This window comes from Artemia franciscana, chromosome 21 (genome assembly GCF_032884065.1).
Source record: "Artemia franciscana chromosome 21, ASM3288406v1, whole genome shotgun sequence".
Taxonomy (NCBI): domain Eukaryota; kingdom Metazoa; phylum Arthropoda; class Branchiopoda; order Anostraca; family Artemiidae; genus Artemia; species Artemia franciscana.
The window spans coordinates 18,624,339-18,652,286 of NC_088883.1; the positions used below are offsets into that span (position 1 = coordinate 18,624,339).

Below are 27,948 nucleotides of genomic sequence, written 5' to 3' on the forward strand. Positions count from 1 at the left end.
GAGGCTTTTGGATGTTAGAGGTATACAGATCTACACGAGAAAAAGCTAGTGGTTAATGCTAATGAATCAGTAATCGCGGTTTTTGGGAAAACTGAGAAGGAAAGAAATATAGGTCTGGGATTGAGAGTGAAAATATAACTGTTGTGGATGACTTAATTTGATTTTGGGTGTAGGTTAAAGAAGATTGATGACTAGGTCAAGCATATAGATTTGCTGTAGAAAAAGTTTTAAGAGAAAAATAGTGTGGTTTTAGGAATTGGTGTTTTGACTAAATTTTTGCTCTTGAAGTAGTAATTTAGAATTGCCCGAGCCATCAGATCCCCGTAGTCATGATTTTTACAGATTATTAGCAAGCTTTTGACTCAGCCAACAGAAGATCTTATAGTTTTTCACGTCTTCGGCTTAAACAATACTTATAATTTATAACATATAGACTTATAACTAACAACCCTTGTTCCCAGGACAGGAGGTTGTATCAACCCTGGGGGCAAGGCCGTATGGAGGGGGGTGGCTAGGGGAGTTTGAACCCCCATGAAATGTTTATGTGATTCGTAAAACGTAACAATAAAGGATTTAAACAAATTGTGTGTGCCTTTTTTAGTTTTTGTGTGTGTAAACCCCCCCCCCTTTCCTCCAAAAATAAAATCCTGAGTAAAACAACCTCTGAAAAAAAAATATTCATGTATACGGCCTTACCTGAAGGCATCGTTATATGATCTTTTGAACTATTTTCAAGAAAAGATCTATTTTACTTGAAGTACTACTTAAGTAAAATTTTCCATTACTTGTACTTGTAGTTAAGTAAAAACTCTAGGGTGTACTTATTACTTGATACTTAAGTAAGAGAACGAAATACTTATTGCTTAAGATACTGTTAATGTACTTATTTTTCAAATAATTTACCTTTGACACGAGAATTTTGTGTATGTGTGCTTTGGCAATGTACAAGAAAACATCTTTCGATTTAGAGCAAACTCAGATATAGCTCCATGCCCTAGTTTTGGATGTGAAATAAGGTGTTTATTTTGACGAAAAAAACAATATGATTAAAACTTGGTTTAATTTTTTTTAAAAGTTATATAATAAAAAATTGAAATTATTTCACAGCTCTTCCTCTTCTTCTTGCAGGTTTATTACCACCCTGAGTTACCTTGCCTTTGCCTTTGCTTGTCGAATCACCTTCAGTTTTTTTGCTTCGTGGCTTACTTTTCACCTAAAGAAATAAAACAGGTTTAAAGACAATAGATTGCAGCAGTAGCTAGTTGACACTCTGCTCACTATGTTAGCTAAGATCATATCATCTAACAGAAGAGTTATTTTTGAATTCACTATTCTGTTCAGTTTTTTCTATTTTTATTTATTCCAAAATTTTATACTAGCCAATTTTGGCTCTTGAAAGATAAAGAATGAAACCCTTGCATGATTTTGTTCCAAAAAAGTGAAATATTCTTGCGTTTTCCCCAAATAAATTTGACAGCAAGATGTGTGTGTGTGTGGGAGGAGATTTGATAGAGAGCAAGTTTAAATGGAATTAAATTTGCAATTTTCACCGAAAGAAATATCACTTATGCAATTTTCACCTAAAGAAATAAAACAGGTTTAAAGACAATAGATTGCAGCAGTAGCTAGTTGACACTGTGTTCACGATGTTAGCTAAGATCATATCATCTAACAGAAGAGTTATTTTTGAATTCACTATTCTGTTCAATTTATTCCATTTTTATTTATTCCATTTTATTTATTCCAAATTTTATACAGGCCAATTTTGGCTCTTGAAAGATAAAGATTGAAACCCTTGCGTGATTTTGGTCCAAAAAAGTGAAATACAAAAAAGGACAAAATCAAAAAGTAACAAATAGGCCTAACCTTAAAAAACTGTAAAAAAAAATCATAGGGATACGATGATCATCTTCAATCAGCTGGATAAAGGAAAAACTGAAATTATAATATAAAATCTTAGATTAGTAAAAAAAAATACTTTTGAAGTTCTTTATAATCTTTAGTACATTTGAAAAATATAGGCCCAAAATTTGCTTTTCCAAGTTGTTTTCCTCAAATTCTTTTGAACTCTAAGGTCACTGAATTTTTCTAATTTATTGGTCTTTTATTTCTTGCATGTTTTGAGCGTGAAGTTTTTAAATTGGAGGTTCTCGAGACAGTAACTTGGGGTTAGTTTCATTTGTGAAAGTTCTCTTTAATAAAATTAACGCTATACTAGGTTTTATTGAGCATATGCAAATATATATTTTACTAGCTGTTGGTGTGGCATTTCGCTCCAAACCCCCCCATAGCCCCCCCCCCCCACGCACGTAAGTCGTTACGCGCCATATTAGTTACGCGCCATTGTAGTTGTGTCCGTGTGTCCCACCTGTGAATATAGATAGATATAGATACATGTTTTTAACTTCGTAAAACTTGCGAATATACAACATTCTTCGCTGTCCCATTGTCCGTGCATATAAATAGAATGTCAGGTTTACCGACTCTTGAACATGCAACATATAATTGTCCATGGGAAAAACAATCCGTATTCAGATCTATACCACATTTTTCTAATGATTGCTCTCGAGCTTTGTTGATGGTGATTGATAATCGAATGGCAGAGCTAAAAGTGGCAGAGCAAGAAAAAAAACCTAAAAAAAATTGTCTTTGTCAGGAACTGAGCCTACGACCCTCAGGGCAGAATAACAACACCATATCCACTGCGCTAGGCAGGCTTGCAACGAAAGTTTTAAAATAATACTAGTCATTTTTTCCGAATAAACCGCCCCCCCCCCAGATGGTCGAATCGGGGAAGCGACTATTTCCAATTTAATCTAGTTCCCTTATACGCCTGCCTACTTTCATCGTCCTAGCTTATCTGGCAGTGCCCGAACTAGCGAACCCAGGACCAACATACCAACCGATAGACTGATGGACAGAAATTGCGGTCGCTATATGGCACATAGCCGACGGGCAAGTGACAAAAACTTGCAGACGGGCAAGTGCCACTGGCCTGGAGTTAAAATTACAGTGGTCTCACCGTGAAGCACTTTTATTCTTAGAGAATTCATTTTTAATCAAGAAGTATATTTTTAAGCTACCAGGGGCCTCAAAAGGTTGAATAGACCCCTCTGTTTTAAAGTAGGAAAATATACTTTAAGTTAGTCTAATATTTGTAATACGAGACACCTGCAAAATGGAGGATATCAGAAAACAAGAAAGAATCTCATATTGATATACTTCAGAAAGCCCGAAACTTTCTATGAACCTGGACGCTATATAGTAATGTTTTTCGAGGGAGTACTTAATATGCTTCAGAGCCGCTTTTGCTGAGCCTTTTTGGAAGTTCCTCAGTTTCTACCCGCGAAGTTTGTGAGAAAGAAAAGAAACGCTTTCACAATGTATTAACTTGCATCTCTTCTTAAACTGCTAATTTAAGGGGATAAAAAGGTTCTTCAGCTTTCAGTGCGGTGCAAGTTAAACTTTAGCACAAAGAACAGAGGACTGAGGAGGCAGCGCTAAAACTGAAAATATCCGTTCGCATGAGCCCTCTCTTGTTTTCTTTGACGGCTGATTCAACACGATTTCCCACGGTAAAAAAAAAACCTGATGGGAAGGGTTTCCCAAAACTTCTGCTTTGGAGCTTTCAGATGTATTGCACTTGATGGTGTAATATTCGTCAACACTGTTGTTGCCCTTTTGTAGTGCGGCTTCCCCCTTCCTCTAAAACTACATAAATTTTATCATAGAAATATATTTTAATATCATTAAAAAACGGTTCTTCAGATATTAGTGTGGTGTAAATCAAACTTTAGCAAAATGAACAGAGGGTCTAGGAGGCAGCGCTAAAACTGAAAATTTATGTTCGCAAGACTTTAAACTGAATAAAGCACATATATCTAACATCTTCATAAAGGTATATTCTTTTTTCTTCTTCTCTTATTTTCACTTTTTTGTTTGGCGTCAGAGCTTTCTAATTCTGTATACGACATCGAAAAATATCGCCATAAACAGGTTTTAGAATTAGATTAATCCACCTCCATTTTTGTCATAAAATAGTCTCTGAATCCTTAAGTCTAATTGCACTGAACTTTCATACATAAAATTACATTAGGGATGATTCCTGCCCCTAAGTCGTGTTAAAAGGTTTATTTTTCAACGCCTGTCATGGTAGGCCCTAGAACAATATGTTTCATTATGTTGTAATGTGAGCATCCGTAATTCGGAAGTGCAATAAAAAAAAACCTAACAAAAAGTATTCCAAACACCTTTTGTTATGTCATAAAAGCAATGACAAGTAAAACGAAGACGAATTTTCAATGATTCTGTGCTTCGTCACAGAGTGGGGAAAGAACCCAGAAACCCGGATATCCTCCTGACGGTGATTTGCACTATAATATAGTGGCTTACACTGAAAGAATCAAAGAAGTGATGAGAAAAAAGAAGACTATTGTGAATTACTTTTTGAACTGAAATAAATCAATTTTACCGGAATTTTATATCAATTTTACTTGAATCCATCTGCAAAAGGTTCAAAGAAAATAAAATAATAATAAAATAAAAAGCCTCAGGGAGGCCAGTTAAAATATGTAAACGTAACTTGATGTTTTTAAAAACGCGTTTTCTCTGATCTTTTACTGCCGACTTTCTACTTTCTGTCATTACCATGAAGGAACTGATTTAGTGTATTTACATATTTACCTCTGGAATGTTGTAAGGATATACACACGAAATGAGTCCGAACAGTAGATGAATAGGCGAGTCCAGAAGTCACCCTGGAGACCTCCCTCCAATTACTCCCAACAACATTAGTGTTCTCATAGGCCTTTGCATCAGCATGGATTTCTCGAGGGATTTCATGGTATCAAATATAGCACTAAATTACGTTTTGTATTTAATTAAGTGCACGAGTCAAATAAGAAATCTGTTTTTATATTAATTTTACCGAAAAAATGCTATACGCCAAAGACACACACACAAAAAAAAAAAAAAAAAAAAAAAAAAACGCTGGTCAGGATAGCCAGCCCGACGAATTTTTATTTACAAGATTTCACCTAAAGATTTACTAGATTGAGTTCCATTTTGCCAGCTTTGCAAAAAAAAAAACAAAAAAAAAACACTATGTCACAGCTATTGCAATTATTAAATCACGACCAAAGGAAAGCGGGGGGGGGGGAGGCAAGTATGCATCGATTCCAAAAAAAAACTTAAAAAATATACTGAAAAACCAAGGACCAGAAAAAAGAAAAATGAAACATTTTGGCAAATCAAATAGGCCAAATAGGTTTTTTTTATACCCAGAAAAATAGTTTATTTACACGTTTAGTCTTTTGAAGGAAAAAAAAGATGCACAAGCTCAACCTTTTTTTTTATTCACATGCCATAATATGTTTATGGACCAATAGCTCCAAACTTGTAAAAAGAGCGAAAACCACCCAATTACAACCAAGAGTTATAAATACGTTAAAAAAACTGACTAGTTAAAAAAAATTCAACTTGAGGTGATTCAGAAGCGGTAACATCAAATTTCTTTGAATTTTAAAAAGAAGCCTGAGCCCCCACCCAAAATATGCTTTCTGAACAAAATAGTGATCCTAAAAACCCTACAAAAGAGGACCACAGTGCCTCGTATTAAACAATAAGGAAAGTCTTTTACATCACAAAATGTTTCACACATGTGTCTATTTTTTTCTTTTTTTTTCTTCTTCTCCCCAGGGATGATATTCAAACGAAGTCGAACGAGGAGTCGTAGATTGATTGTCGAACGATGAGTAGTAGAGTGTTGGGAGATGACCCATATGAAATGAGTGCGTAACATCTTATTCCTTTTTAAGTAACCAAAGAAGTCATGCCACAGGAAAATGTCTTTTTATACCATTTTGCGCCCCATGACACTAATTTTTGCCCGAAGACGTTCAAAATGCTAAGAAAGATGAATTCTAAGAAGTGCAATTGATTTGTCATGATCTAAAGCCCTCGAAAGATTGTTTTGAGCCCCCCTGGTTTCAGAAACGACTTTAAAGTAGGCAGATTAAGCTCTACAGTATTACATAAAGGCCGCAGTGAGTGCCATATTTATTCACAAATTTTCAGCGGAAAATAGAATGAATACTACAGTGATTAGCTTAAGCAGTCAAGCCATCCTCATCAGCAAATCATAATCTTTTTAAATACTAAAAGGAATAATGTTACATCAAAATAGCGTTTTCAACCATTTTGTGGCACAAAACATCAATATTTGCTCAAAGAGTATATAATTTTCGGGACTGTACATTCTAAGATTACAAACCGATTTTTCTTAGTATTTAATCCTCAGCTGGAGTTGTTGAGCCTCTCCTCCATCTCAAAGAGCGAGGAAACAAATTCTGTTTTTGCTGTAGTTTTTTAAGTTACAATCGCTTTTACTTTTTAGGTCTGTAAGCTTTTTGTTTCTGGACGGAAGCAAATTTCTCCGTTTTTTTTATTGGGTAATTTTTTTTTGTATTTCTGTTTTGGACTCGAAGTAGGTACGCATTAGAAGTTCGAAATTTGAGAGGAAGTCGATGCTTTAACTGTCAGATTTAGAATTCGATCTGAATCAATAGTTAATTTTTTACTGAATTGTCTTTCGCTAATATGAGTTGCTTCGAGTTTTAATGATCTTTTTTGGCACTTATTTGTTTATATGTTTCTTTACCTCCTGTTACAAGTTTCGTTTCCGTATTTCTTTTATTATACTCTTTTCGAATTCTGTATAAGGGGTTGAACCTAATTGTTTACTTCAAAGTTATCATCAATTTGAAATTAGGTACCCCTGAAAATTGAAACCCTTGAACATAAACAGGGGGAGTTTGAAAATAGATGACTAAACGGGTGCTTTTGCGGTGGGTGCAATGAAGATGTTAAAAGTAGAATAGCCGAGACCCAAGGTATTTTTTAAAGATTGAAAAGAGTTTGGAAGAATAGGAAGATAAGTCTACGTAGCAAGAATGACGGTGGTCAAGTATGGTTCTAAAGCGAGGATGCTCCGAAAAACGGAGGAGAATTTGATTTTCCAGGGAAATTGTCAATAGATTGTCTTGAATAGCCGACTAACTGACCGTGTCTCTAACAGTAAGCTGCGCGAAAAATGTGGGTCAATCCTGCTTCCTAGGGCTATAATGAGAGAAAGTTTGAGATGGCTAGAACACGTTCTGGGGTTGATGGATCGACAAATAGCCAAAAATCGTCCTTGTCGACCAACCATCTAGGGCCAAACGAAAAGCAGGCCGTCCCCAAATTGGATGGGAGGGTTTCGTAAGGAACATTTTTAGGGAAATGAGAACTTTTTGGGAGGGTGTAAACAGGTCAGCTTTGAATAGGTTGGGACGCAAGAGTAGTGGTCATTGGTGTGCTGCCCTCAGGCGGGTTGGTGGTGCAGTAAGTTTTTAGTAATAGTAATATTATTGTTGAGTTAGTTTAGTTGAAGTAGTCTTGTAGATATAGCTTGCGCAATCTGTGAAGCAATAATTCTTCTTGTTTGTACTTGGCTCTTTAATTCTGAAAGAATTTTTTTTTAGTATTCTGCTTTTTTAGCTTTAAGCATTCTGATAATTATTTTATCAAGTACGGGCACGTTTTCTTCCTCCAATTCAGGGTCGCACTAAGTCGAACCCTTTCGTTTTCTAGACTTTTCATCAAGAGCTGGTGGGATATCCTACTCCGAAAGAGTCTCGGACGCATAGTTGATAAAAGTACTTTAACATTGAAGGTTATTTACAGTGCATATTCGCTAACTATCCCTTGTGCAAAAGTGATACCAAATTAAACAAAAAAAATGTATGCAGCAACAATCTAAAAATGGACTGTAGCTTTAATTTAAAAGGGATTGATAATATTTTTATTCAGTAAAAAGTGTCCTTAATTGGTTTGCTTTTACTGTACCAAAACCTCTATATTATTTTGTGTTTTCAGTAAAGTGCTAGTTTCCTATAATCCTAGAAACATAGGGAAATATGATTTATTGGTTTATTTTTACTAGTTTTATTGAAATATATATATATATATATATATATATATATATATATATATATATATATATATATATATATATATATATATATTCGATAGGCTATGAAGTAATAATTTTTGTCCGTTTCAAGTTTCAACTTCCCTCGGAAAAACTTTCCTTTTTTAAAATTTATCTTTGCTTGCTCGTTTTTGATTAAAATTTAATTCAGAAACAATGCTGCCATGATCTTTTTTATTAACACACAATAATGTCTGTTCGTTTTAATTTTTAATATCACTCCTTAGTTTCAGCTGAAAACTTATTTTTAATATAGTTTCTAACCATCACCGACCTAGGGAAGATAAAACACCCATAGAAAATACTGCAGACAACATTGACAGCTATGGAAAACTTTCAGTCTAAAACAAAGTTTGTTATCTATACTTTACAAGCTTCTGAAACAAAAGAGAGCTGTTTAAGGGCTCATTTTAAAGATTATATTTATACCTATTCGCTTTTTATACATTTGACTTGATAGCATATTCCTATAAAGTACACTTTGGTTGTTTCCTCCATTTTTTTCAAATAAAAAAAAGTGTATTTTTCCAATGAAATGACTAAAAAAAGGTGTTTTTTCAAACCTAGACAGGAGCAAAAAACTAAGGGGGCAAGAACGTCCCTTCCCCTCAATTACCTCCGTTAGAACTATTTCACAGGCTTCACCACAGAGTGAAGTTTGAAAGCTCAATTCAAGACTGTTGATCATTCAAGCTTAATATTTATTAAATTTTTATTTGAAAACTTTTTAGTTTTAGTTAATTCGTTAACTAAATCATCAAAATCATTATGGAGTTTCCTCCATTTTTTTCAAATAAAAAAAAGTGTATTTTTCCAATGAAATGACTAAAAAAAGGTGTTTTTCAAACCTAGACAGGAGCAAAAAACTAAGGGGGCAAGAACGTCCCTTCCCCTCAATTACCTCCGTTAGAACTATTTCACAGGCTTCACCACAGAGTGAAGTTTGAAAGCTCAATTCAAGACTGTTGATCATTCAAGCTTAATATTTATTAAATTTTTATTTGAAAACTTTTTAGTTTTAGTTAATTCGTTAACTAAATCATCAAAATCATTAAGGATACATGCTGAGTCGAAGACCTATGCGTTGATGTAATCTCAAAAAAAGGAAATATATGGAAAACAATTGTTTTGAAATGTGCGTTTATCCAGGAGTTACTTCAATCAATATCATAGGTCCAGATTAACTGACCCTTCAAATTTCATATCTTTGGAAAGTTTGCCCGCTCTCCAGAGTAATAAAACAAGATAATACTTATACATAGCTATCGGGGCTCATTGGCGATGTACCTTCATGGAAAGGTCATGTAAACAAACATTTCATAGCACTAGAAGAAATTGTAGTTTTTTTTTTAAGAATATAATTTCATATCCTGTTTAAGCTCAGGGGTCATAAATAGAACTTTTGTCGATGTTCAGTTTCAGTTTTTCTGCAAGAACATTGTTAATTACAGATATTTCTTCATTGACAACTAGTTTTGACTCATACCATGGGGTAGTAGGCATCACATCTTCGTTATTTAAGTGTGCTATAGAAGCAGCAAAATATAACGCAAATACTGGTTCGGATATGATGAAGCTTGACTAACACAGAAAAAACAAAATACAGTTTTTCCTTCTAGACAAAAAAAAAATGTTTCTAAAGTTGGAACGGACATTTTATAATTGTAATTTCTAAAATAAGTGTAATTTGGCACTCAAGATTAAGAGTAATTTGATGGCTTATATTTTACAATTATTTTATTATATCTTAAATACATAGCTTAAGCATAAAACATGCAGTATTTTACTAAGAGAGGGACATATTCTTCAGCGGTCAATGAATTAGTGATATATGTCAATCAAAATGTGGTTGGTACTTCTGTAATTGCCTTTGATGTCCTTCACATTCATCAGCACCATTATGCCATTATGTCACTGTGGATTTATTCATGTATGTCAGTGTAGATTTTTGTCATTATGACATTATGTCACTTGTAGAGATTAGGCTAGGTTGGGTTCGGGGATTTTGGGGGTATATCACAGCCTTTGGTCAAGCTAAGTACACTTATTGACCTTAAGGTGGCTCTAAAAATCGCTGTTTCTCATGCAGTATAGCTCTTAAAACAGTCTGTAATAACTTACAACGACATTTTTAATAAGACATTAAAAACTGAAAACAGTTCAGACGGGGATACTAGAAAAGTTAGAGGAATAAGGGTGTCACTTTCTGAGAAGCAAATTCCAGGCATCCTTGACCCCCTTTTAACACTTCTTTAAAGTTTCCACTCAACAGTCCCACACGTTCCTGGGATATATAAGATAAACAATTAGTGTCTTTTGATTTTTGACATTAGGGATCTTTTGATTTACGATTTAAGAAGGCAATGTATTTGGTACAAGTTATTTCTTTTCTAAGAAATTTGAAACAAAATGTCCAAGACTATACCCCCCCCCCCCCCACACATCAGCTCAATAATAGTGAATAAGTGGGAAATCTTATTTTTCTACTTTTTCTTATCCATAGCTGGTCTTTCGATTTTCAATTGATTAAGACAAATTCTTTCCACAAAACATATTTTTTAAAGAAAAGTAAAGAGCTACATTAAATCGAATATGAGTGGAAATAAAGTCAAATAGTAACTCAAGTGTTAAACGATCATGAACCACTATCAATAAAGAAGTCAAACCCAAAAGAAACAGAAATTACAATCAATAACAAACTACCACAAACAGGGAAAGAGTCAACGCCCTTAAGCCTTTAAAGACTAGATTGTTCCTTGTGATTCGCTTAAAGCAATTCTTATTTTGAGCTGCGAGTTTTCATTTGACCTAATATTGAAAAAGAAAGAAAAAGATTCATTATATTGATCAAGATTACTGGAAAAAAGAATATAGATTTAAAGTGCAATATACATTTTTATTCTTTCCTGATAGTTTCAGCAGTTTTGTATTTACTAATGTTATAAGAGAGAAAATGTTTAAGATGTTTTTCGTTTTCAGCAAAATGCAAATGCCGTTCTGGGCCAGAAAAGGTGTAGGCGGTCATACTCCTGTTTGTAGTAATTTCTGTTTGTTTTAAGTTTAACTTGATTATTCACTATAATTTCCTTTCGTTTTCGGTTTCACATATTTATCAATTGTGACTTATGTTCGTTTGATACTCACAATTGCAGCTAGTCACAGTCACAAGTAGCGGCAATCGCAAGTTATTGCAGTCACAGTTACAATCCCAAGTAATTGCAGTCGCAATAGCATGTAGGCATAGTCGCAGTAAGTGACCGATGTTAAAATCACAATTAATTGCAGTAATAGGCACAAGAGGTACACTAGTAGTCACAAATAAATGGAGCCACAGTAGCAAGTAGTCACAGTCGTAAGAAATCGCAGTCAAAAGTGGTTGTAATCACAAGCAGTCACAGTGAAAAGCAGTAACCGCCACAAGTAGTCGCAGTGACACCAGACGTTGCAGTAGCAGTAATAGCAGCAGTAGTAATATCAGTAGTAATAGTAGCGGTTGTAGTAGTAACATTCATATGCTGGGTCTTTTGTTTAGTTCAACATGCACTCAACACGCCCTAGAAGTTCCAACTTATTACCCTAAGCTGTTCCTGGGACATTACTAATATGTCTTTTACAACATTCATGCAAACGGTGTTTTTTTTAACATCTTCTGAAAGTTTCACCTTTATAACATTAGCCTTAGTAGTAGTGGTAGCAGTGGTAGTAATAAGTCCGATGGCAATCATATTAGTGGTTTAGTAATGCACATTCAGACATACATTCATTTTTATATATATACCGACAAGCAATTTTTTTTTATTTCATTTTGTATTTTCCTCTTTGAAAGACGATATGGAATCAAAAAAGCAAGGGTTAATGTACTTAAATTTTTGTTCTGAGTCAAATACAAATCTAAAAAACATACAACAATGCGAGAAATTTCATTTTTTTCCAATCCTAAACTTGGACTGAATTTTAATTATTCAGTATTTGTGATAAGTGGGAAGGGAATGAACTTAAGACAAACAAACAAGCTAAATAGAGAAAAGATGTCAACATACATTCATCTTCTCTAGTCCCTAATTTTGTCGGCAGGACTCTAGTTTCCAAAACTTGAACGGCCATATGACTGAAAAGATGGGCTTGAATTCATCGGATTTGGAGGGTAGTATAGCCTGAAAACAATCCAAAAGAATGAAATACGTGTAAGAAACTAAATACGATTTATGAGAAAAGATAAGGAAAGACGGTGAAAAATGGAAAGACATTTTAAGCCTCACTAAATTAATGGTTAATTTTTTTTTTATCTTATACTATCCATTTCTTGTTAACCAAGGAGGTTATGCCCCTGGGTTTAAACCCAATTTTCTTTTGAAATCAATAGCATTTACTCAATCTCTACGGGAGAAAAAGAATAAATAGTATTTAAGAACTAAACTAGCTTCATGATGATCCCATATTATTTGTGTCTAAAGCTTAGACGAGTTGCTAAGTAAATTAAGGCAGGGTTGCAACATTTTGTTTGAACACAATAACCCAATCAGCAAGAACCAGTAAAACAAATTGGCCCTTTCCTTCATCTAGCTGAATTGATGATACAGTGCAAACCTTTAATTATTTCTTAAGTAAGTAGCTTTACCAAGAAAATTGTACAATTAAACCGAAATTCTCACAAGCCAAATTTCAACGGCTGGGTTCCAGAGGAAACCCAGTAGCTCCTGAAATACTCGAGTAGCTCCTGAGTAGGATAGCACATTTCCCCATACCTATAAGTTTTCTTGCTCTTCTTCTTTCAAGAGCAAATAGATGAGTCTCAGTGGTAAAGTTTTTTACTTTTTCCTTTGAATTATTTTTGTATAAAGTTACCTCTAACGATAGTGACAATGTTGCTGTGTATGTGTGAAATCTGGTTAATGTTGACGTTCACCGGTGAATATCTTAAATTCCTTTTCCTCTGCTTGGATTCAATTAGCCTTACAAATCAGCTTTTTCAGTCTTATGCAAGCTTTGATGGTAACAGTTAAGTTAGGTTAAATTAGGTTGCAAATCTCAGAAATGGGTTAAAAACCTAACCTGCCACCATCAAACATTGCATAAAAATGAAAGAGTTGGCTGGCAATAATGACTAAATCTAAGCAGAAAAAAGATATTTCGGCCATTCACCGGTAACTGTCGACATTCACCGATTTCGAACATTCATAGTAAGAACAACACAAGATTATGTGAGACACAAGCTTTTGTGCTTAGAGACTCCGAAGTCCAAAATTTACTTTTCTTAGAAATATTAATTCGTTATGCCACATTTTTTTTTAACAAGAAAGCGTAGACATTTTGTCTTGAAGTAAAGTACTTCCCTTGTAACTTTCTTTTTGAAATCTACTCTTTTTCAGTAGTGAAGGATCCTTAAAGTGTATGATCTAGGTAAAAAATTTGAAGCGTAAAAACTTAAGTTTTGAAATTTTCATACTTTACGCGCCCATTAAAAGTCAAATTAAGGGTTCATTAAACGAAAAATCCAGCCAATTAATTTTGGTAGATATATCTGGCCAAATTAAGTATCTAAAAACCAAATTTATAGAACTTAGCCATGCCTGGTGACACCGAATGAAGTCCATATTCGCAAATAAACTTGGCAATATTCGTTGGGCATCAAATATTACTTTCAAGGTTCTAGAGTTGCTTGAATAGTTTTATGACATTTCAATTTATTTTCTTGAATATTAAGTCATAAGAGGTTTCATAAGAAGTTCCGGCTTTGAATAATTTACTCTTTTTTGTTCAGTACTGAATGCATCTGAAAATGGATGCACTGCCGTTTATAACTGTGTCTGCAATGTTTTTCACACACCTTTGAGCCATTTGAGCCATGACAGAATCCATCGTCTCCACATTCTCCATATCCTCAACTCTTTGTATCAGGGCTGAATATATTTTGTCAGATTTGCTGCTTCTCATGCTGTTACTCCGGCAAAGACGTGGGCTTGGCGACATCTCCCGCTGGAAAAATACTTGGTTTTTCGATGCCATCTGTCCTTTGTTAGAGAAACTCATCATAGAACCAAAGCTTAGACTGTCAAGGCTGTCGCCACCAAGAATAGATTCTAAAAAATAAATAAATTAAGAATACAGGACATCAACAAATGATGTCAACTCTTTGAATCTGTATGACTCATTGATAATTTTTTCTAAATAATTGAATTTCATTATAACAGAACTAGCCACAGAGCCGGTCGGGCTAAAGGCAACAATAAAAGAAAAAAACATTACCATAGGCTCTTTTATCAGGCCCAGGTAAAAATGTTTTGCTCTCCAGACACAAAATTTTAAGTCCATTTAACCCCTCCCGCTAAAAAAATTCCTTCAAGCTTCGAATCGATTCCCAAGCCACGAGACAAAACAGAGTAATTTTTTGTGCATGCTGACCAATGGTCTGCGTAGCCTAGGTACCGATTTCCCGATTTTCTGCAATCGGACGGGAGTGCAATGCGTGGATGGGTATAAATCATGCGACAAAACATGGTAAACCCGTTAAACATTTTAATTTGGTCACCTTTTAATGAGTTCTGGCTATATGCAGTCACTATAATGAAGTATTATCACTTAAAAAATGCATAAAATTTAAGACAAAAAATAGAAGCATTCTCTTTGATGATTATTGAAAACATTCTGACACTTAAAATTTGATTGTTGTATCTTCGAATTGGGAGACACCTCAGATGCCAACCGTATAATATCACACTATCTGGCTAGTAATAATCGACATTAACAAATATATGAAGTAAGACTGCGAGTAAATTTTATGATAAAAAACTTATTTTGTACAACTATGCGCATGAAGATATCAAGGCAGTTCAAAGACAATGAAATTCGTTATGATCCATTGAGAAGACATATCCCTGCTTTAATAAGATTTTGAAGTTAATTCATGTGTTAAAATACAAGCAAAATATGTCTATGTTGTGTGGAATCCTAGTCTCTAGAATTAACTCTGTAACCCCACTGAATAGGTTCTAAATCTATTTACAAGAACAATTTATTACTAGCCAAATATATTTTTGAACGGCGATAGCTAGATCAAAATCCAGTCTTTATTTCTGTTTATCTCTCCAAGATATTTCATATTTTTCGTTAAAGCTAGAAAGTATTGCTAAAAAATTAAATATAAGATTCTGGTGGAGACTCAAGGAAAAGAATTTGAGACCATAAAGGAAAATAATATTCTGTCTAGAACAGTTGTCCTCGTTCTAACATTTCCTTCTGCAACGTTATTGCCGACAATCCTTTTTTACGATCCTGTGGTCACACCGACATATTTTCACCCAAAGTTTCAGTAAAATATCCCTAACATGCAAGATATTTCTCTTATATCATTTCACACAGGCCTAATGTGGACAAGCACACGGGGGAAGAGACCGGGCTTGGGAGCCTATTCTGAATATCTTATAATTTCCTCCATTTCCCCGATTTTCTGCAAACTATCGTAAACAATACTTGTCTTTTTTTGCAGTTTTGACAAACTTACCCCTTTCACCAAAAATTTTACTCTGTGTATAGGTGTATTGTCAATCACATCTGATCATGACGACATATATCAAACGCCACAAACATAGCATTAAGAAAATAGCATGAGCAAAAAACTAAATGATTTTTATTTTTGTTTGAGGAACATAAAGGATATGAAAATAGAAGTATTTGTCACACTAAGTGTTCATTTTTTAATTATAGACAGTAAAACATCTATCACTTCAACTTTATGATTATATTTTAATCCTATATTTTTTATTTTCCCATTTATTTTTAGATTTCAGCCTTTAATGCCAAGGTATTGTCTTATTATATAATTTATTGATTGTGATGTAAATCGTCATGAGTTTTTACCTCATAGGACATTGCAGAATGCTGTAAGGACTCCATTAACCCAACTTTTTTGGGCTTTTCCAAATTTCCCCATATAAAAAATAGGTTCTCTGAAATCTCCTTGAAATATAAGCGAACATTATAAGTTTGTATTTATTGCTAAAGTTTGTATACTTACAAACGTTAATTTCCTTAGAGATTTCTAAAAATTCAATTTTATTATCGAGGAAACCACCAAAAAATTTGAGGATAATGGAAGCAACGAGCATATTTCTAAACAGCTTCCAATATGTCAAAAAGACGAATTTCTTCTCTTCGTTCTATCTAAGAAGCTTTTGCTGTTCCGCTAAAACTAGAACTTAAGCCCCTCGTGGAGATCCAAGCATAAGGAAATCAATAAGAGACTGTTGCTTCTTTTCTAAATAGTTTTTTCTGTTGCTTCTTTTCTAAATAGTAAACATAAGCAGACAGATTAGGAAACAGTTTTGCCTAGTCACTATCTTGGATACTTTCATTTTTACCTTAAATTAGGAAGTTATAACCAATTTATACAGAAACGTCCTGATGGATGAGCCAGGAAATCATTATGAAAGGTGTTATTATATCCGAAGAACAAATTTAAAGGAGTAAAATTATGGAGCCTTCTTGTCAATTAGTTTCATGTTTGTGTGGTTATATAAATAGTTCATCCATAGCAGTTCAGAGCCACTCAACAATTTATGGGATGAATAAACATTTTATTAAACTAGTAGCATCATGAAATAAACAGTAGTTCATATCCTTCTAGAATCGGAAAAGAAAACGTTTTAAGAGCTTATCTTCAACAGCCTCTCAAGTACTCAAGGAAGCCAAAGCATAGATAAAGCGCAAGTAGAAAATAGTTAAGCATATCAAGTGGTCAAGAGAAAAATTTCAGGTTTTGTGAAAAACACTTTAAGCGTAGACGAGACTTGAGACCCTAACAATTTCCTTTGCGTTGGAGGCTGCCTACCTTGTCCCCGCAATTTAAGGGAAAAGCCCGGCGGGTACCACGGCTCTTGCAAACAGCTCTCCCCCATGCTTCTGCTTACTTCTCTCCTCTTACCTTTACTTTTCTCCTTTATCGTAACGCAATCGTCCAAACGATGAAAAAGTTTGAGAAAACCCAAAACAAGCAAATCCTTTCTCTCGTCAACGCAGCGTTATTTCCTTTAACTATTTGCGCAATCCAATTAGATTCAGAGTTAAATTAAAACACTTAGTCCAAGTCTCTGCAGTTAATAAATCACTAGATCCCAAGGGAATTTATAATAAGTAGCAAAAGTGTCAGTACCAGGTAAAAAGGTAATCCGATCATAAATGTCTCTGGGGAAATCACACAGGTTGAACCTTGCTTTATTAAAAGGTTAATATCCAAAAACAAGGTGTTCATATTCTTCAAAATCCGAAGTTCCGATTTAACTGATACAAGTTCATTCTCCAGCATATTATGTTTATTTTCAATCGTTGTAACACGATTAGTCACTGCACTAATATCTGATTAGTCGCTTTGAATGTTCTCATTATTGTGGTTTTTCGCAAAGGTGTGGGTCTCACCTATGTACCACCTAATAAGAAAAATAAGGATCTCACAAGAGAAATAAATAACAAAAAGTTTTGAGCCGCTATGCTCTATTGAAGTCATATAGCACTTCCCATCACTTGAGACATTATTCAATATGGCTTGAACATTTTCAATCCAGATGTTGCTATTTTTTTCGTAAAAAATGGGAAATTTTGCGGATCGGCTTGATCTAAGGAGCTCAAACTCAGAGGGAAAGTCTGTCTCGTCTAGAATTTATTTAAATATACTATTATGCACGATAGGCTCTGCATTCAGCTCATTGCTCAGGAGCTTGAGAATTTTTCCAAATTCTTCTGGGGTTGAAAGAGGAGAATATGACGGAATTCTGGACAAAAAATCGTTTTTCTGTTGAATATATGCTGCCACATTTATAAGCTTGGACAGACTGGAATAGATTTGCTTTCCTGTCGATAGAAAATTAAGCATTGTGCAAGCGACTAGGTCATCAAGTGCATTTTTACTGGACGCCTCATTGTCCAATGTAGCCTTTAATGTGTTTCTTAGGATTCCAGTACGTCTTTGAAATTCATTGATTGTGAACTCGATATTAGCAATCTCAGACTTAACTTCGATAGCCTTTTCTGCAAGATCAATTTTTAAATCAAATCAACAAGAGACATCAGCGAATCAAGCTCCGGTACGTTTTAGCCTCCTAGTAGGCTAGAAGCATCGAAAATTACAGATTTTAACCGAGAAACCAACTGACGAACTTCGTGACGTTGAAACCTGGTGCTTATATCATTATTTGTCAAAGAAACAGGAGTATAAGCATTCATCAAATCCGAAAATTGAACTCCAAACTCTATTTGATCTTTTATTCTAGTGTTGTTAACACTTTTGATAAAATTTTGAATTTTTTCACTTTACTCATTTGTTGTGTTGTGACTAGCTCTAAGAAGCGATAAATAATCTTGATACACTTTGTCGATGTTCATTGTCTGTTCTGAAGTTAACAAGTCTACAAATCCTTCAGGTCCAGTAACTAAACCTCCAGTATTCCCATAAATGGCTGAAAAAACATTTCCAAGGTCAAACACAGTTTTGATAATCATCTTCCTAATTTCTTTTTTACTCTTAGACAAAAAGTCTTCTGATTCTGACAAAAGTTTAAATCTCAATTTGTCGACAATATGTTTAAGGTGGCCTGTGTTAAAGTGACTAATTTCATCATTAACTAGCCTTAATTTGTTTATTTATTTTTTTAAATCATCTCTCAGAGACTCTTGTCTAATTCTGTAAGCATGGATCGATTGATCTGCTAAAATTACGTCATCTGTAACAAGGCTGTCAAAGTTTTTGCTATTTAGCAAAGCTGGATATTGAACTCTTAAATTAGAAAGCTTATTATTCTGTATTGCAGCATGAATGATATCTTTTTCAATAAAATAAATCATTCCAGGGATATTTCGTTCTCTTATACGTGTTGAGTCCTCTTTTTCCTTTAAGCTTAAAGAGTGTATTTCTTTAAATATAGAAAAAAGACTGCTCTCAGTAATTATTGTGTATTCGATTTCACTTCTAATTTTATTTTCACTTCCATCTTTTCCTTTCTTTCCAGCATTTCCAGTTTCACCGCTTTTCTTGTCTTTCAGACCAAGTTTCTTTGTCATTGCTTAAGTCAGTCGTAAGAACTTTTTTCGATTTGACTTCAGTAGTGGTATTGAAATTTCCTTCGACAGGTTTGAATGTTACATGATTAGGTTGTATTACACGTTCAATAGCTGTGAATGATGAATGATTATAGTACTCCCATATTCTAGTGTATGTTTTCGTCAAAACCATAATTTTTCCACCTTTACCTCCAAGACCTCCTTTGCCACCTCTACCACCTTTTCCTCCTTTTCCACCTTCAGTTAATAGAACAAAATGTTTTCTAAAGCTTGCATTAACATCAAGCAGAAGTCTTCCAGGCTTACCTCCATTTCCTCCAGGTTGGCCAGGATCCCCCTGAAGACCTTTTCCGCCAGGCATTGCATTAGTCGATGTGTAATTCAAGTTTGTAATAGTTGTAATTTTGACATAATAAATCCTAGTGAAAGGAACAAAAAGACATACAAAATTATTAATCAATAATGGAGCTAAACAGCTAAACACCCTTAGTTTGCTCTCAATTGTTTCCTCCACATGTTTAGAGGTTTCGTTTAGTAAATGCTCCTTTTTAGCATCATAGAAGGAAATGTTATAAAACATAGGATATATGGTTCCGCTTTTTCCTTCAGCTCCCTGTGAACCATTAAAACCATCTCCTCCTTCACCACCATTTTCTCCACTTCCGCTGATGCTCAACACACCACCACTGACTTTATAATGCACCTTTATTGATACGGTTCCTCCGCTAAAGTCATTTCTCCCTACGTGACCAATACTTGACTTCAAAGGAGGATCAGGCGTTACTAAATAGAGATTGGAACCGCTATCATCAATATTTAAATAAACTGTTTCGATCGAAAGAAACTTTAAAGTTGTGCTGGTGTTGCCATGAATATTTACGTTGAGGCAAGTTAGCTGAAGTTCCTCTATATCTGAGGATAAAGATGATACTATAGAATTCAAATCACATTCCTTATCAAATGTTCTCGTTGTATTGCCGTTTAAAGTATTCCTTGGGGACAGGATATTGAAATCGAATCATATTTCACTTGAATCCATCCGTTCATGGAAGTCGAGTCTATTCCTTAGCATTTCCAAGTTTTTGTTGAAAGATAATACTACATATTGAACCATCCTGTGTCCGTTTTCTAGATGGCCATTCAAATTACATGGTAAGATTGATGAAGGTATATCAAACTGATTTTTTTTTGCAACACTATTTCTAAAACTTTCAAACGTGTTAAATGCTTTGTTAATGTCTCTTGTTGAGTTCAACGTATTCAGGATTCGAATACCTTCCTGTACAAGTTTCTCTGCTTCAGCACGTTCAATATAAGCAATTGACATTCGTTGTATGGAACATCGAATAAACATATTTTCTATTTCCAATAAAAATGAGTCTAACATATGATTAATTTTTTGTGTAATTCCTAATGGTAATTTACTTAGTAGATCTTGGGAGCTTGAAAGTGTGGTGGAAAAATGTTCCTTCAAGCACTCACGGTCTTGTTTTGGTAAGTACATGCAGACGTGAAGGAGTTTCATCAACAATGAATGACTTTCACTTATAGTACCATTAAATCTGTATGTTATCATATTTTTCATTAATTTTGTTAACCTCCCATTCTTTCTTAACAATCTTTTTCTGTCGTTCATTTTCGCTTTGCTCTACAAGGACATTCAATTTGATTTTTTTCTCCTCTGTTAAAGAACTGATAGCTTCAACCAGATCTTCAATCTTATTATTTCTCTCGATTTCATTTAAATTTTCGTTAAAGAAAAACGCATACTCGGTTAAGTTTTGTCTTATATTGGCAGCAAACAAATTATCCATTATATCAGTATTAAGAAATTTGGCACCTGAATTAATCTTTTCAAGTACTAGTTCATACAAATTTGTCATTATTGTTGGTGTAACAACAGTGCCAGCAAGAACTCTAGCTTGGCTTCTTTCTTGTAAAATCAATGTAATTAATTTAATTAGACTTTGTTTGAAACGATCTGATCTTTCTCCTTTAAGGCTAGTATATTTTAAATACTCATCTGTTCTCGGGAGATACAAATAAGGGAATCCTACAACTTGAATTGACTTGAAACATTGCTTTAGTTTTTTGCGTATAGAATTTCTGTTTGTTGCTTGGGTTTCTGATTCAAACTCTCCTAAAAGTTCGTCTGTAAGCTCTTCGTCACTTTCATAGCCTTGCATTTTATTCACTATTACGACTAATCGCCCGCCCATAAAGTCAGTGCAAAGCTCACCATTCTCATCTTGGATTTTATTTGCCAAATTCAGATAGCGATTCAATTTTGTAAGTTCCTCATCTGCCCGTAAAGAATCAGTTGTCACCCATATTATAACGTTGGAAAAAAGCAAAGGAGGAATTGTTGAAACAAAATCAATGCTGTCGCCTTTCACTCCAATTCCTTCACTGTCAGTAAATACTAACGGAAAAGTTGATCCACTGTTATTGAAACTGTTTTTTAATGCATTATTGATTGCAGGAACATATTCATTAGCAGGAATTATTGAGGATATATCAATGCCTATAGTTGTTGTTTTTGTGCTACTTCTTCCCTGGAGAAACATTTTTTCATTTCCTGATAGCAATGAGGCAGTGGTTGATTTTCCAGATCCACGAAGTCCCAAAAGAACCACAAGTACTTGTGGCCTAGAAAAGTTGCCTAGCTCTTCTAACCGAATTTTACCACTCTCTTGGAGAACACCAAGCGTTTTTTCTTCTGTTACATCTCCTGTTCCTAATTTGTATACTTTAATTTCTTTTGGGTAGTTACTCTTCATCCTTAAGGTACCATGGGATTTCTTATTTAATAAGAATGTCCATGTACCACTAGAACAGCCTTTATACAAAAGAGGGTTTCCACCAAAGTTACTATCTAACGTAATATCAAACGTCCCTGAATTTCTTGTACACGAACATTTCAGCAATAAGTATTTGAAATCATTCTTCACTGAAAGCTTTACAGAAGCATCTTTGTGAAGAATGAGCTGCTGGCTTTCTCTTCTGCTTTGCACCTGAAAAAAAAAATCAGTGGTAAATATTGAATAGGTTTTTGATTTACAGCCATTCTTAGCATGCATGGTGTATCATGACAAGAAATTCTTTTTATTTTCATCTTGAAAGTTTTGCTTGATATACTAAAATAAAATTGTAGTCTGGACTGAAAGACGGCAATAAATTTCACTAATGAATAAATGGTTAATTATTTACTACGTGATGGTAGTCATAGTTATTAATCATGAGTAATAGTTTCATTAGATACAATAGGTTGTAAATTGAACAATTGAATTATTTACAATCAACTATAATTCGTTGTTGTTGATTATCTATAACATAGAAGCAGCTATCTGATGTATGTATTGCCAGTACAAATCAGTCCCTATCTAAAATATCAGGCCAATTAGACTGAATCCATTTGGTTTGTAAAGCTAAAGCTGTTCTTTAGTCTTCCTGAAGTCCTGAGTCTTTGCTAAAAGTAGTTCCAATGTATGTAAAAACTCAATGTATCTAGAAGTGGATCTGGCTGATCATATGAGTTTCAGGGGATTTACATTTCACCACACTGAGCAAGTTAAATTAAACTGCATAAAAACAGAATTACTGCAGTTACATAAGTTGATCTAACATTGGTTTTGGTTGCATTCAACCAAGCTGTTCCTCAAATTTTACATAATTTGAAATCAATTCTTAGAAAGGCTCTAAACTGTCTCTAAATAACATAATAGAAAGAATTGTCCTATGAGGAAGTCCAAAACATTACAGATGAATGAAAATAGAATACAAGGAGAGAGAGAGAATAGCAAAATTCTAAGAATCAATAGACTGATTTAAAAGGAAAATCAGAAGCTTAATACAGATCAGGATTTAAAATTCCCTGAGACACAGGGATCTTCTAAATATCAAAACTCATTTAAGATTTGATCACCAATTCGCACGTTAAAAATACCTCATTTTTTCTAATTTTTCCTCTCTCTTCAGCCCAAAAGAGGGTCGAATCAGGGAAGACGACTTAATCAAGTCAATTTGTGCAGATCCCTAAAACACGCAACAATTGTTATCGTCCTAGCACACCCAGAAACACTGAACTTGCAAAAGCACTGGACCCCTCTAGCTTCCCCAAAGAGAGCAGATCCAGTCCAGTTACATCAATCACGTATCTACGATATTTGCTTATTCTAACAACCAAGTTTCATCCCAATCTCTTCACTCTGAGTGTTTTCCAAGATTTCTCATTTTCCCATCCAACTTCTCCCAATGTAAACAGATCTGGTCAGGATTTAAAATAAGAGCTCTGAGACATGGATTCTTTCTAAATATCAAATTTTGTTAAGATCTGGTTACCCTTTTGCAAGATAAAAATGCTGCAATTTTTCTAATTTTTCTGAATTAACATTCCCCATAAGTCCCTCAATGAGAGCAGATTCAGTCCCGTTATGTCAATGATGTATCTAGGACATGTTTTTATTCTTCCGACCGAGTTTCATCCCAATTTCTACACTCTGAGCGTTTTCCAAGATTTACAGTTCCCCCTCCACCTCCCTCCAATGTCACTGGATCAAGTTGAGATTTAAAATATGAACTCTGAGACAGGTTCCTTCAAAATTTAAAATTTCATTAATATCTGATCACCCGTTTGTAAGTTAAAATACCTGATTTCTTCAAGTTTTTCCAAATTAGCCCCCCCAACTCCCCCAAAGAGAGCCGATCTGGTCTTATTATGTCAATCATGTATCTAGGAATTATGCTTATTCTTCCCAGCAAGTATCATTACAATTTCTCCGCTCTGTGTTTTTCAAGATTTTATGGTTTTGTCTAGTGACAAGAGGTCCTTCTAAATATCAGATTTCTTTAGGATCCAATCGCCTGTTTTTAAGTTAAAAATACCTCATTATTCTAATTTTTCAAAATTAGAAAATTCACTTGGTAAATTCCAAGTGCCATTAATAGCAGGCCCATATGTGTCACGTTTGTTGTTTAATTAACATAGTACTTCCCAAACTTCTTCTACCATTCCTATTTATGAGGAAACTACCACTCAGTGTCCCTGCAGATTATTTACTTTCACATTTTAATACCAAATAAACAGAAAAGTGTATACATTAATGCATCTACCTTCTTCGTAAATCGTACTAAAGAAAGGAGGAAATTGGAAAAACCAATACTATTATTAAAACAATTTTACTATAAAGCATAACAAAGCAAATGAATTATATACAATGAAATTTGATTTATGATGAAATCTTGAAACTAGCCGTTGAACTTAGAAGAGAAAAGTAATACAAAATAATTCAAATATTCGAGGAAACCAAACCTAGTTTGCTGCTAATTTAGTAAACCTTGGTGCAATAATAAAAGCCGTTTTATGTGTTTGAAAAATAGACAATAGAATATAATTACAAAAATAACTAAAAAACGACAGGATAATGGTCATTCCAGATAAAAATGTCAAGCTCTAAATCAATTTTTCTTCTTTTTTAGATGTGTTACTGGTATAAGGATAGTGTTGTTTTTGAATTAAGACTCAGGAGTTACAGAAAAGACTACAGAAGGCTCTTTAGTTTTGTCAGCACCCTGGTCTGGCTCAGCAAGTTGAGAATGGCTGTCTAGCAATTGACTATCTAAAATTGAAGCAGCAGAAAATTCAGCACAGAAGAAAGTATTATAGTCAAATGGCCATAGTCCAGGCTTTCTAAAGCCAGCCATAATATTACCCATACTAAACTTCTTATGTTATGGAACATGGCTGAGTTCTATTATTTCACATATGGAGATACATTGCCCTGGACAAAGGTTCAACCACTCATTAAAGTTACTTCTCATCATTATTTGAATTGTCTGTAGAGTTACAAGGGATACAAGCAGTGAGGTTGGGAGATATTTAAGAATACCTCATTTTCTTTGCAGTAGTTGACTACTTGGATGTCCAAGTGACTGTCATGATTACCTAGCAACAGTAAAGTTTGGTCTCTTTTGATGATCTGGTGTGCTTTACAAAAATGTTTCATGGTCTTCACAGAAGATTCAGAATTAATATAACCACTTAGATAAACTAATTCCAAAGTACTCAGGTGACCTATCTTTCTGCATCTGTGATTGGAAATTAACCCTTTAACAATAAAAACAGAAGTAGCCTACTTGGTTCACATAAACATATTATGTTTACCTACATGGTATCACATAAAAGATACCATGGTCATGTTTTGAGAATATTTTGCTGATGTTGTCAAGGCCACTTGCCTCTAGTCCTTCTGGGCAAGCACTCTAGGAGTAGGTAATAGAGTTGGGATGTTTTGTAGATGTGCCAAACACGGTCTGGAGGGATTTGGTATTAGGCATAGACTAAGGTAAGGTTAGCAAATAATCTCCCAATAAACACTTTGTTGAAGCCCTTTAACTTATCTTGACATGTTGCCTTGGAGGATCAGATGGAAATTGCACTGTTCTCACCTCAGGAATGTATTCATCCAGCTCTATTGAAGCTTGTGCCCTTATTTCCTAGGATGAAAAAAGGAAAGAGCATAGAAAAGGCATGATCTTAATTTGCACTTCAGAGCAATAAGGTCCAATGGATCTGTGTTGCTCTGTGAGTGATCATGACTGACATCTGAAACTGATCTGAATCTTGCCAGCAGTATTTCCAGTTCCTGCATGACCACTTGCTATCCAGTGACTTCTTGAAAGTAATAGGTGAAGTTGCTGACACTGTGGACACAGAAAGGGAATTCTAGTCATTGACAATTCTTTTGGAGAAGATGTTTTGATAGATTCTTGTGTTCATGTGGCATTTAGGAAGATTCTTAGAATGGCCTCTTGTATGGGATTGGTAGGACATATTCAAGTTGAGGAGACTAGATGTGTCAGTAGAGAGTTTATTGGTAAGCAGCATGTCACCTCATCTGCAGCAGTACACTAGATTGAGTAATTTGAGTTTTTTTAGTCTTTCATTGTAGAGGAGGTATTTCAGCCCTTTTATAACCTTAGTGGCATGCCTCTACACACCCTCAAGAATTCTCATGTTGCCTTTATATTGGGGAGTGGCTATGCAGTTTCCAAAGTCAAGGTTTGGTCTTATGATGACCTTGTAAAGAGGTTATCCTATTGACCTGACTCATTAAGTGGTATATTCAGTTTATTCATAGGTCAGAAATGTGGACTGCTCTAGGTTTACCTCAACAGCAAAACTGTAACCTATATTGTTGGGCTAAATACAGAAGCACTGTATTAAATGTGATAATTAGCCTTTGTATCTCCTCTCCTAGGGCTAATTTGACAAAAGAGGGTTGTTCCAGATGCCTTTTAAAAGTTGTCTAGGCCAACCCAAATTAACCCCACACTGACCATTTCTAAAAAATGCTTGAAGAAAACAAAATAGTTAAGGTGGATATAATTTGTGACTATTGTTAGCTAGCAATATGATAAATCCAAGTACTTGCTAAAACTTAGATACATAATCACATAAACAACACAACTACCAAAACTTGTGTATGTTAGTGGAAATGAAAAAATAGCTTAAAAAAATGGTTCAAAGAAAATATTTTTGATATGTGTGTAAAGAAACTTTGGCACAAAGTTGGCCACTTGTCAATTCTTGGTTGTGGTTTTTGGTATAAAACTTGATTCTATAATGGCAGTGTCAAAGCCAACCTTTGTCCTAAACAACCCTGAGCTCCCTTACTAGCCTTGCCTATTAATTGATGTTATAACTGATAGTCATATATACTACTTATACAGTCTATATCTGGTCCCATTAGGAGGAAGGGCTGGGTCAAAATTACAAACATAATGATTAATAAGTAAAATTCTAGTAAATTGACTTTTTGCTATCTTAGAAAGGGTTTAGGTTAGGGAAATGAAACTTTCAGGGATGAATCTACAGACTAAAGTATGTCCCAGGAAGGCATTTTGAAGCAACTTCCTCCTCTCCTTCTCCTTCTAGAAGGCCCTGACCTTTGATGACCTGTACAAATATGTGTGTTACAAAAGTGAAACCTTGCAAAATAGATCTTCTGCTTAATTAAATAGGCTACAACAAAATTGTTTTCAGCTTCATAACTTTGCTCAACTCTATTTTATAAGGTTTTAAAGATATGCAAATACATTTCCTAAATTTTGAAAAAAAAAAACACTGATACAGCTCAGAATTCCAGGCTACTCAAATAAAATGAATTGCATTTTCAGAACTAAAGGCAGAGAAAAAGAAACTATTACAGAGAAAAAGAAAGAAAAATAAACTGAAAATTAAGGTAAAATGTTGTTTTCTCAAAATTTCACCTGTCATGTAGGCAAATTTCAGGACCCTCTAGAGGGAGAAGAAGTGGAGGTAGGTACTTTAAAATATCTTCCTGGGACATAGGCTACTTTAGCCTGTAGATCCATCCATGAAAGTTTCATTTTCCTAACCAAAACCCTTTCTAAGATAGCAAAAAGTCAATTAAATAGAATTCTACTGATTAGTATAAATGATAGGCCTATCCATTTTGAAGGATGCATGAAGTGGTGTTGGCTATTCAATTTTTGAGCAAGCAAATTCTTGATAAAACACAATTTTAACAGTGTAAATTTGAAATCCACACAGATCAGATCTTAAGGTGGCTCCAAGATGTAAATTAAGGAACACATAAGCTAGTTTTGGACTGAGCCTTTTAGGATCAATGAGCAAATGAAAACATTTTGTTAAGTTATACATCTGCTCTACTAAATTAAGCGAATTCAATTGACTTACCCACTATTCCAATCCTTCTTAAATTACACACGCCTTAAGAGACATAATCAAGCTTTGACTAATTCAGAAATCCAGCATTTTTCATTTTTAGACTTTCCGCACAATACGCCCTTCGACAATTTCTTCAGCTTCTTTCAAGGACGTTTCT

At 34.5% G+C, this 27,948-nt stretch overlaps 1 protein-coding gene across 2 annotated transcripts; it reads right to left on the reverse strand.

Annotated features, from left to right (window-relative positions):
* Positions 1-1,043: 1,043 nt before the first annotated feature.
* On the reverse strand, positions 1,044-27,948 carry LOC136040889 (uncharacterized). Of its 2 annotated transcripts, none has more exons than XR_010620906.1 (5): positions 27,801-27,948; positions 16,950-22,092; positions 13,857-14,109; positions 12,070-12,183; positions 1,044-1,213 (listed from the first exon to the last, which is right to left on the reverse strand). XR_010620906.1 is itself a non-coding variant. In XM_065725300.1 (5 exons), the coding sequence occupies exons 2-4, from the start codon at positions 21,856-21,858 to the stop codon at positions 12,108-12,110; spliced, it is 870 nt and encodes a 289-aa protein (XP_065581372.1). In that variant the 5' UTR covers positions 21,859-22,092; positions 27,801-27,917; the 3' UTR covers positions 1,044-1,213; positions 12,070-12,107. The 2 variants fall into 2 exon arrangements, 1 of the variants encoding a protein (XP_065581372.1); XM_065725300.1 differs by having other exon boundaries at positions 21,318-22,092; positions 27,801-27,917.